Source organism: Lepisma saccharinum, chromosome 1 (assembly GCF_977018435.1).
Source record: "Lepisma saccharinum chromosome 1, izLepSacc3.1, whole genome shotgun sequence".
Taxonomy (NCBI): Eukaryota; Metazoa; Arthropoda; class Insecta; order Zygentoma; family Lepismatidae; genus Lepisma; species Lepisma saccharinum.
Window position 1 is genome coordinate 173,208,288 of NC_139229.1, and position 12,416 is coordinate 173,220,703.

General features: G+C 37.9%; 1 protein-coding gene across 2 annotated transcripts; it reads right to left on the reverse strand.

Moving 5' to 3' along the window:
* Positions 1 to 4,109: 4,109 nt before the first annotated feature.
* On the reverse strand, positions 4,110 to 11,560 carry LOC145990168 (uncharacterized). Of its 2 annotated transcripts, none has more exons than XR_014441945.1 (2): positions 6,375 to 6,727; positions 4,110 to 4,310 (listed from the first exon to the last, which is right to left on the reverse strand). XR_014441945.1 is itself a non-coding variant. In XM_083125835.1 (2 exons), the coding sequence occupies exon 1, from the start codon at positions 11,557 to 11,559 to the stop codon at positions 11,041 to 11,043; it is 519 nt and encodes a 172-aa protein (XP_082981961.1). In that variant the 5' UTR covers position 11,560; the 3' UTR covers positions 4,110 to 4,310; position 11,040. The 2 variants fall into 2 exon arrangements, 1 of the variants encoding a protein (XP_082981961.1); XM_083125835.1 differs by lacking the exon at positions 6,375 to 6,727 and adding an exon at positions 11,040 to 11,560.
* Between the last annotated feature and the right edge of the window lie 856 nt (positions 11,561 to 12,416).

Consider the following 12,416-nt stretch of genomic DNA (forward strand, 5'->3'; position numbering starts at 1 on the left):
GAGGGGAGGGGGAGAGTGGACCATGCTTCCTTATGGCCCGAGGTGAACGGAAGAAGGAAAAGCTGCGCGGGGACTTTTCGTCCAAGGTTTTTTTTCCTTGTGGTCGCTCTCTCTGTAATGCATTGTAAATTTCCAGACAGAGAAATAATACTTATCTTAATTGATTTTGTTTTAAATGCATGAACAATTGTTTTGAGGAAAGGGAACGTACACATTTGAGAGACAATTTATGTAATTCTTGTTGTTGGTTTATTGTGAGCTGGATGAATTGGATGTGTAATGTATTTAAATAACATACAGTTGTATATAATATGTATTAAAGAAACTTTGAATACCTACACAATTTAGTGTCCACGTCGCTCAATGTTGCATATATGTGAAACATATATCGTGCATGAAATTTATACATGTTAATGTAAAAAAGAATTATATTTGGAATGCATTTATCAAGCATTTTCTGTTTTTCAAAAATAGTTCGTGTGCTTGTTTTCCATTATTTATGTGAAATTGAACGTGTTTGTTCAAATCGTTTGTTCGAACACAAATGCTTTAGCACCAACTTCTATCCCCCTTTTTGCATAATTTACGGGGCTAATAACATCTTTGTTACTACTAACGTCTACTACTACTACTACTACTAATAATAATAATAATAATAACAACAATAATAATAATAATGTTGGTCCCGAGATCGAATCCCGGCTTGGGCATGGATGTTTGAGAGTGTCCATTCATCAATTTCATCATATCATCATTCATCCCCATCTTTGCAAATTAGCCAAAAGTGGCACAAGAAGCGAAGTAAAATAAAGCAAATCAATAATAATAATGTTATAATAATATTATTATTATTATATATTATTACTAGACCCATTATTATTACTATTATTATTATTATTATTGGTACGTTTATCCTGGTACTTGCCTCTCCCCCACAGACAAAAATTCGTGGTTGCGCCTCTGCCCTAGCCCCACACCAGCGAAGCCGTTTTCGAAGTTTCCTCTCCTTTCGAAAAACTGCCAAGATATTCCAAATTGAGAAAAATTATATTAATATCTACGCGATGGTTTAGTCGTTAGGGGGTCTGACTGCCACGCTGGAGACCCAGGTGCTATTTCCGTAGTGGGTGATCTATGGTCGGAATCTTTCCGGCCTTGTCCCCGCATAATGCGGTTCTGGGGCTCACCCAGCTTCAAATCAATGGGTACCTGGGGGCGACCCTGGGGAGAGGGGTAAAGACGGCCGGAGCGTGGTGCTGATCACATCACCTCCAAAATGGCCCAGATCGAAAATGTGTGGGTCCTTACCCCCTCATCCCCTAAATGTGCCTTCATGGCACGGTGCTATATACACGGGGAACTTTACCTTACCTTAGAATTCCTTATAGATCAGGAGTTTCCAAACTTTTTCGTTTCACGCCGCCCTTAGTGTTTCAAGATTTTTCCGCGGCACCCAAGTCAGAATGTATCTAAGGCAAAATCACACGGAACTGGATTTCCAGTAGGGAATGCCTTAGTTGACGCTGAACTGGCTATCTGGGCGGAAATCATGGCCGCCTGGCTGGCTGCTTGACTGGTTTTGAGGAATAGGCCATGTTCTAATTGTGCTACCTTCATTTGGTGCAAAGGTACATAAACCTTAATCTTAAAACTCAGCTAGCTTATCTACAGGGTAGGGTTCTTTGTAGACAACGAAACCAGACAGGATGCCTTCCAATGGAGACGTTTAAACGAATATATTATTTAAACACAGGATACATGGAACAAGAATTTTACATGATAAGCAACATTCTTCTATAATTTTCTCGTTACAGTCAATTTTCATCTCAATATTCTTTTTATTATTTATTTTCTTTATTTGGATATTCTTCTATATGTACTTCCTTCGTAGTGGGCAGATCTGGATCGGGACTTCCTTCTCAATGGGCGGTCTGGACTTCCCTCTTAATGGACGTTCTGGGTCGGGACTTCCTTCTTGATGGACGGCCTGGATCGGAACTTCCTTCTCAATGGACGGTCTGGATCTAGACTTCCTTCTTAATATGGAGGATATGGACTTCCCTCTTAATGGGCGGTCTGGATCTGGACTTCCTTCTTGTCTTCTTTGTAAACTTCCCTCTGGATTTCAATTTAGGTTTTGACTATTTAACGAATGCCTTTATCCTTTTCCAACTTTTTCCTCCAAGCTTTGGGAATAATACTAATATCCTCCCTTGGGGCTTCGATCGGAACGCGCCACCACTAACTAGGTACAACAGAGTGTATACTTGGTGCCGCCGATTGACATGCGCATCCAAGTAGGTCCTACAGTTAAACTGCGCAACCAAAAAGTGCTGTGGGGCGTCGATCGGAACGCGCTCGCCACTGATGTAAACAAAATTTCCGCTACGGGAATGGTAAATCAACCAAACAGATGCAATATCTGTTCAAAGACACAAATTTGTATCAGTGCTTTGACTTCCTTAATTTTCATATTAACTTACATGTGATCATTGATTTGATTTATAAGATATATATATTAATTTACTTCTTTCATATTTATTCTTTGTCTTCTTATAATATATTCTATTCTTTTTCATCTTTCCAATTTGCTTTGTTCTTATTTATAAAGTTATTCACATATATTATGCCAATTCTTAACCTTGCACGCCTGGTGCTGCCATCTCTATTCGTCTTTGGCAAACTATTCACATTACTTCGTCCTATTGGGTACGTAACAATTGCAACTGGTTTTCCGCGACTGGATTATGTGAACAACCAATCAGAGCGAAGTTGGAAGATAATCTGTGAGTTTGCGAAAGGAAAGTTTTTAGTCTGTGTTTTCCGAGTGTTGGTGGATGTACATTCGCGTTCAGTTCATTAATATTAAGTATTTATTTATGCAAGGCGATTAGATTTGTACGTGACAAATATGATTAGCCGATAATGAAAATCCTTATTGTTTCAAGTGCATTAAATGTTTGATGCATATTTAGTTGTTGAACAAAATATTTTTTTAATGAATGAAACCTTGCGAATCTCATATATGAATATATGAACACCTGAGTTCATTAAAATGTTTGGTCAATACGCATTGATTACCATATTTTCTTTCTAGCCAATTTCTAGCCTAGAATTTTCTTCTTAATTTTTAATAACAGCAGTATTGTCCTACAACGTTCTTCAAATTGCTCGTCCTTCTTTTTAGATTTTCTCCTCTGCTGTGCCCGAGTTCGATACCCGGTGGAGGCACATAGTGATTCGGATCCCACTTTAAGCTGTAGGTCCAGTCTCAATTAGCCTTACTGTGCATAAAGTGGACTTAAAACAACAAATCAATCAATCAAAAAAATCCTTTGCTCTGGGAACAAAAGTATACCGACAAGTACGGTAACAAATATCGTGTGAGGCGAAAACTAGCAGATGGGTAGCCAGTCCAGGACATTCCTACTGGAAATTTAGTTCCGTGTGATTCGGGCTTGACACTTGCAACGCTCAGTTAGTGTGGTTAGGTTGCTTGCCTTAATTTTAAAAATAAACACACATTTCAAATTCAGAAACATTTTATATGTAAAAAGTACTAAATAAGCACATATTTGGAATAAGTGTCATTTTAGTGAAAATATTGGAACATTTCGCGGCGCTCCTGTAAGCAAGCCACGATGCACACTTTGGAAACCACTATTCTACAACATTCATGTGAATTTTCGTCTGGTGTGCTTTCGCTGTTGTCTAGATATTCGCAATAGTTTCGTGGCTACTGTATTGTTGTTATTTTGCGTCGCTTTCCTGCTCCTATAAGGCAATTGCTACGTTATATAGTACTTGTACTTGTCGAAGGGATAAACAGTAGCACAGTTTTTTTTTCTCTAAACGCTGTTTGTGAACGTCACCGTTGATGACACAACAGCAGTTGACTGAAGTTTACACAGAACAACCTCAAATAATATATTTTGTAAACGTTAAAAAATTATTCTACACGTGAATAAATTAAACTTAAAGTAGCAATAACTCCAGTAATCGTAACACAATTAACCATACAGCATAAATATGGAACTTTCAAGGAAAATCTAACCAATGGTGGCAGGTAACAAAGGAATATAGCTTCAGTTTTAAATGACAAAAGAAACTTTTTTTTTAAAAAAAATTTTATTATAAATATACTTTACACATACTCATATATCACATTTACATTAATATTAACAAAATAAAACAGTAACATTTGTACAATTAAGTTACGCCCTTTTTTTACTCTTGCGTTGCTGAAATCTCAGGAACTGAGGCGAATTTTAGTCTTTCCAGTAACTCCCAGTTTTTTCTACGTATGTAGCCTAGAAATAAAAGAACAAACGTATATTTAAAGAAATACGGAACATAATTATAGAGTTCTTTTAGTATTTATCATGTATAGTCTAATCTGTATGGTATATTTTTGTCGCTTTTGTACCTCTGTAGGTTAATCGCGAAGATTAACATGAACATGCCGACCTCAGTGACGGCGTGGCTATCACAGCGCAGTACAACGCCAGGCTTCCTGGATTCGAATCCCTGTCTAGTCATGGGTGTTTTTTGTGAATGTTCCTTCATCAGATTCATCATCCCATTGCTCATCTTCATCGTCGCGATTAGACAAAAAAGGAAGAAAAACTAGACCTAAAATTACCTAATTTCATCAATCAACGAATAACATGAACGAATTAATGAAGAAAAATAGGGCGAAACACACTAAGGGCTCCTGGCATCGTAGCTTGGAACGTTTACTTCTCCGTTACAAACAAAACTATTTACAATATGTGATTGTAACATGCAATATAGTATTATTAACATGCTGGTATAAAAAAAGATGTCAGCATATTGGTAAATTTACGTCACTTAAGTTAATCGGAACGATGATAATGGAAAGTAAAGTGACAAAATGTATGACCCGAAAAGGACACAAAACTATCCACCGCTTGGTAACTCAGTACTGCTATTTTACAGCTCGATACGCTAACCACTACGCTACTGGGTGCGGTGTAATAGATTATATGTAATAAGTAGACTGAGGATCGATCTCCAAATAGGCAGAAAAATGCACCAAAAGTTACAAAATATGCACAAAAATTGATAGATATCAACATAGTTTCATCATAGGCACTCAAAAGGCTATTACTTCGAAATAAGCACTTATGACTGAAATAGACGTATAAAACCCATACATTCCTTTCAGAATAGTCTGAAATCGGTTTTTAACTTCAAAGATTACATTCTCTAGCCAGGGTATAAAATTCGGAATTTAGGATGCAGAGTAGGATCTCTTCACTAAATTCAGCCTACTGCTTTCGCACACAAATGTATGAGATGTTAGATCTTTTCTCTTTCCTTCAGTGGATGTAAACTTGATGCCTCCTAGTTGAAGAGGCAGGGTCGAGATAGCGCCAAGCCACATTTTCATATTTGTGAGAATCACAGACTTTAAAGTTCAAAAAAATCCACAAATCTGCGTTGACACTGCCACTTGTACTTTCTAGCCCAATCCATCGAAAAAAAAATTGTCCTACTAATGTCTGTAACTGACTGCCATGTCGTTTTATTTAAAATGTATTGCGTGTAAGTGGAGTAATTGGTTAACGCACAGGATTTGCATTAAATCGCAGGCCCGTCATAGATTAGATGCTCATAAGGGACAAAAAAAGACATTTGTTCGCCTCAAGACGAGAGAAGAGTTGCTCTCCCGGAATACAGTGCTAAAACGAGTAAAACTGGAAGTACTAGACAATGGATAATGTCAAATTAATATTGCATGCTAGTGTAGAACCATTGTCACTAACTTTCAAAGAAGTACCACTTTACAAAGCATTCATATTTCTAACGTTAGAAATTTGCGAGACGACGTCAATGTAATAATTCTTCCAATAAATTTCGTGAAAGGACAATTAGTTTTATGGTTCCTGTATTTTGAAATTTGATCAACAATTTATCTTATTTTTCCGCCATTTTTCGACACACGAGAGTCTCTGTTGGATAGTACACATTGCACTCCCTTGTGGCGCCCTTGTGTCTGTTGATGGTTTCTATGGGGCTCTTGGACTTGATTCCCCAGAATTATTATTCAATCAAAAAATATTATGTTCATTATCATTTGTTGACTTAAAAATCATATTTCAAAAAATCTACCCTCATATTGGAAATTTTAAAAGTACAACTGCAATGCAATTCCGCAGTGTGTGGAAAAGAGAAATACAAATTTGTGTAATAATAATAATAACAGTAGTAAATCAATTGTAACTTAGCTTCGTTAAATGCAATGTTAATACGTCACTAATTATTTTATTGTCATTTCGCGATTAAAATCTGTACAGGCAGCTCCAAGTTTATTATTATTATTGTTTTTTGTTGTTGTTGTTTTTACTTACGTGCTAATTCTGGTTCTACAACACTGCTTCGCTACCTTCCAGTCGGCATAAGTCCAGTACCTCCAATGCTCACCCCATAGGCCCACGGGTACCTCGAAATGCCCTCTCCTAGGCTAGGCCTGGCCGCCAAAATGTCTGCGGTGTAGCGGTACACTCCACCGGGCCCCATACCCGTCCCCATCCCCATGGCCATCGATGATGAGGATGCTGACGAGGTGCCCGAACCACAGGAGGCGGCACCACCAGCACCGCAGGGTAGGGCCACCGTGCCCGTCACAAGTAAATAAGCTATGAACAGGCTACACCCGCGCCACATGCTTGAAACAGACATTCTAGCCGTTTCCCCGTTATATATGACGTTCACAAAGGGGTGCCTGAACTCACTCAACAATGAACAAAGAGGGCATTGAAATTCCTGGTAGATTGGCCAAACCGGAATAGTGAAGCAACTTTTTGCGTTTTTCTTTTCCACTTACATACCTCCGGCTTCCTTTCTTTCCTCTGTTTGAAAGCGAAAGTGAAAAATGGACAAAGAAGTTTGACTCACTATTTTGACCTTGTAAAGTCATTGACAATAAACGGAAACCTTCAAAGAAAGAGTCATGGATATGTTTGGGAATTATTCTCAGTGTACTTGTACGTTAAATTACATGATTGACATTGTATAATATTGGCATGAATAAAGAAATGTTCGTGATGATCAGAAAAGTATTGCTGTTATAAGTTGTTTTAATTTGGGATTTAGGTAAAAAATCATTTGTATAAATTATACTACATTTTTTTATTAATGTGCAATGAGATGCAGATACGATCTTCTTTTGCAGTAACCGCACCACTTGTAATGTAAAAAAGAATTGTTGGGGTAACTTTAAAGTCTGTCATATTAAAATACGTTAACTGAATCGCTCAAATGCAATACTAGAATAGTTCTACGAGGTGCCTAGGAGCTATGACACTGCATCTCAAATGCTCAAATTTCAACAACAATTAGCGTGATCTAGAATTGGTAATCTGCCCTGTTTGGACATCTTCTCTCAGCAAACACACACCATAACAATTTCAATACCAAATTATAGTCCAAGTGATACCTGAAATTAACTGCGACTTTCGTATTATACTAAAAAAATAATTTAAAAAAACAGCGTACACAGGACACGAACACACACGTTTTGCCAGTTTTGGAAATTTTGGGCGAAACTCAGGATGCTGGAAACTTAACTTTCATTACAATTTACCACTAAAAAACTTTGAAATATAATGCGTGACTTAGGAGAGGGAGATTGGGTTAAGTCTCTAATATTGTAACCACATGAAATGCCGTAAATGTGAAACGTTTGAGTGAAGTTGTATTAATACTTATACGAGACGCCCGATGGCTAATCTGATATTGAATTTGAGAAAAATCGCTCAACCCATTTTAACACAGTGGATGAAACTAATATTTACAAATCAGTTCTTCGACTTCATTTTCGAAACTTAACAACAATACTCACACAGCAGTTTCAGGTCATATTTAGAAAACAATTTGGTAATAAATGCTTTGAAATATAGCGCGTAGTTGACAAAGATTTCTTTGTTAAACTTTGTTTTAAGTCAACTTTAGACTCAACTTTAGGCCAATTGAGACTGGGCCTACAGTTTAAAGTGGGTTCCATAACGTGCTTGAGGAAGGGTGATAGAGCCAAAGGTGGCAGGGAGACACCATTTTCTTAGCACGCTAACAGCATTAAATTTAAATCTTTTGAGCTGAAATTGTCATAGCCACTACAGATCTCTTAAGCTTGTTCTAGTATTGCATTTGAGTGAAATCGTGGTACGCATTTTAAGATGAGTAGGCCTACTTTGAACCTTCCGTAACAAAACTTCGAAAAAATACATTCGGTTCGGTTGATGAACGGAAGATAAATATTCTAATTTCTTGTAGAAAATGCACAGTAGATACAAAATTATCATCGACTATACATAGGGAATTAGAGAATAAACAAACCAAAGTTGTTAAATAATGAATATATTATGTTTTCTTCTTTTTTCAGAAAAGGTAAGGAAGTCTGCTGAGTTTCATCGTCAGGAGGTAAGTACTGAACAACATTTATATTTTTCATATGGTATAAAACAATTTCAGGATTGGCTTGTTTTTTTGTCCTATCTCTGAACAGGAAAATTTACACTACAGGTACTGTGGAAGCAACTGTCAAATTATCACATTTTCAGTGACGGCAAAGAAATTCGAAGTAGCTATGCGACAATATAGATAATATGTCCAGGCTCAGTGCCCTGCCGTCGGCTTTTGGCGCCCCAGATAGTAGGACCCCATTTGTTTGATTTGATTTGATTTGATTTAGTTTATTTTACTTCGCGTTTTGTGCCTCTTGGCTAATTTGCGAAGATGGGGATGAGTGATGAAATGATGAAATTGATGAATGGACATTCACAAACAACCAAGCCCGACCGGGATTCGAACCCGGGACCCTTGGCGTCGCAGCGCGATGTGCTAACCACTCGGCCACAGGGTTGGGCAGGACCCCATTTGTATACTATAGCATAGCTACATGCATAACATACAGATTCATTTTGATGTACAGTGATATTATATGCTTTCCATATGTATAGCCTACATAACAGTTTTGTCTCAACACAATTGTGGTTCAGTCGGTAGGGCGTCTAACTGCCACGCGGGAGGCCTGGGTTCGATTCCCGGTGTGGGTGATGTGAATTTGAATTGAATCTAATCTAAATTTTTCCGGCTTTGTCCCCGCATAAAGCGGCTCTGGGTCTCACCCAGCCTCAAATCAATGAGTACCTGGGGGTAAAGGTTGCCGGAGCGTGGTGCTGATCACATCACCTTCAAAATGGCCAAGATAGAGAATGTATGTGGCCCTACCCCCACATCTCCTAAATGTGTCTTCATGGCACGGTGCTATACAAGGAACATTACTTACCTTTTACCTTAATAGCTATAATTAAAATTGCACTGCTCCAAATAGTTTTTTTTATCTATTCTACTACAATTATTGGTTACAATTATTCATTATTCACAAATTAAAACTAAGAGGCTATACAAACTGAAAAGGTTGACAGGGGAACCGTGATAATTCATTGACAAACGATCATCTTCTGTCCTTTTTTATTAACATCCAACGATACATAGGGCTAATACTGCCCAGCATGAATTTTGCTGCCTAGAAAAAAGATGGTGTTTCTTACAGGTTTTTTTCGTTGATCACGAAAATTAAATTACTTCTTGCCGATCAGGTCAGAATTATCCACAATTATAACTTTTATTAAAAAAAATATAGTACAATTGTTGCTGATTTTCATTAAACTTGTACAACAATATGCAATACATAGTAAGTGCAATCTACATACAACAAAATATAGAGAGAGTAAAATTCATGTTTGTATAGCGTGCTACTTGTAAATTCTGAGATATTAACACTTGAAAATACTGAGACTTACCGTACTCTTACAAATAGATGCCACTCGAGTTAAAAATTACCACTTAATTAACACTGCGTAATTATCTTATATGTTAATGTTTATTTGAAGTATAAATAATATATTTTTAAAAATGGGAAGGAATGTCCCATCTTCCTAATTTTGTCAACTAAATTTTGCAGCATGCATGGCCTAGCAAGGGATGATAAGGAGTGTAACTAATGTATTGATATATTGGACGAATAAATAGAATCACTATTTAACAACATAATAATAAAGGACACTGTGTAGATGGAGTTGCAATAAAAAAGAGGAAAGCGAAACCAGTAGATATGTAGTGTCTTAAATTGTTCATCTCTTTAGAAGCTCTATTCAGTTCTAATAAATATTCAAAGTGAACTTATTGGTTTTTCTACACTCCCCCTCCCGAATGATGCGAGGTCCTAGATGTCCACCTTAACCGCCCCTGCATAGTTAGAAGACCTGCTAGGTCTTCGATGAGGGTCATTTTGGATTTATGATTTAGTTTACTTTACGTCGCAACTTTTGGCTAATTGCGACAATTGGAATGAATGATCATGAAATGGATGAAGAGATAATCGTAAACATATATGAACCGCACAACACGTGCCACACAAAGGATTTTACTGACTGCGGCTCCAGATGCAAGAGCCTCGTTAGTCTGCAAAATGCAGTCCAGGGTGGCCATTTTGTAGTTTCATAAGTACAAAGAAACAGCAAGCTTCGGTCTATAAATATCAATAGAAATCGAATCACTGGATCAAACGAAACCTCGTCTGTCAAATCTTTGGTTTCAGATTACTGTTTTATACGTACCTACACGTACTCCACCAACTTTACATGAATCTTTTGTACACATTTTTTCTGCAGTCATTGCATGCCTAAGAATAAGAACCTAGCCTAGTATGATAATATTAGTGTCTAATAGTGACAAGTTAACTGTCTACTTTAGTAGGCATTATATTTTCATTCATACATCATCTCAATTTTGGCCATAAGTTTTAGGAAGTTGTGTGCTGTCTTAATGCTGCTTTTGTGCTGTTTTCTAAGCCTATGGAACCTTTCTCCTTACATAACGTACACAATCTCCACTGCCTCATGTATACGAATTTTATACTGTACTTAAGCAACGAAAACCAAGAATACGCGAAGCAGGCAAAGCAATGAAAGACTTAATCTACACCAAGCACCTATATAATAGCGACTCACGTTATTTACGCTTGAACATCGAGTTAGAGCCATAGCCTTGTTGTTGGTTTGGTTGTTGAATTCTCTCAGGGTGAAATCCTGAAGCCATGTTGTTATTAGGCCCCATTCCTCCATGCATGCTGTTGGCCTGCCCCATACGTCCAGGCCTATTTCCGCCCCTCATCCCCATGAAGAAAGGAAGCATCCCGCTCATTCCAGCTTGAGCTGACATCATACCACCACCGCCCATTGCCGAAGAATACGGATTGTTGTAACCCATACCCATTTGTTGCCGAAAGGGAGACATCGCCATCGGATTCATCATGGACTGTGCAAAGGGTGGCATCATGAACGGAGAACCGAATGGAAACATTGGAAAGCCTTGTCCGTAGCTGCTTGAATATGCGGAGCTGTTGGAGTTCTCTGTGCTGGTTCCTTGTTCGCCTTCAGCTGTTTGTCGCCGAAATCTGCCGTAATGGAACGATTCCGCCAGTATGAAGAAAGGCAGGAAGAGAAATACCGGAGCGCACGACAAACCCATAGCTTGCCAACTGTCTCTTGGACGCAGTTACAATTCAGGTCGCCCTAGTTTGCCTACTCGTTTGAAGGATAGCAACACTCAAATGTAAGAACCGTGCTTCTCATGCACTAATTATTCTCCCTATCGACAGTGGAGGTCATGTTTCAATCACCAGCATCAATTACAATATGTTCGACCTTGAGTTTCCAGATTTGCATGTTCTCGCCACGTGCGTTCCACTTTAAAACTTAGAAATCGACTGCCTTTATACTTATATCTACTGTTCCACATGCTTAGCTGACAGCCAAGTGGAATTTCTGCATATTTTTATTGTCGTTGTTTTGGTGTTATTAGGTGTGACACAGAAACATTTTTCAAATCAGTTCTGTTGTAAGAAAATCGAGAAATAAGGTACTAAAGCAGACTGAAGTCGTATTTACGGGAAGGCAGAATTAATAAATGCTAATTAAAATCCTAATTAGTTATAAACAAAAGCGTAGAGTTCGGTAAATCGTCGATCGCGACTCGCGAGCTATCGGTAGCTGTTATGGTGTTATGGTCGCAGTGGGTCGTAGATGGTTAGCTACATTAAAATAGACCTACATGTGATGTAAGCGGGACATATTTTCAAAGACAACACCTGAATAATTCTCAGTATCTCGCACAACTACACCTTACTCGCGTAACAATTAAAATAACTCATTTTAGTGTACTAATCAGTAATGCTGAAAAAAGGTACCCTTATGTCATGTCCTTCCGTACGAGTATGGATATTTCAATAATTAGCAGAATTTTGAAGATTAATTTTGAAGAGACTTACAGACCTACCAAAGAGTTGCTCAAGGCAATATAAAATATTTATTTTAGCTTAACTGGCA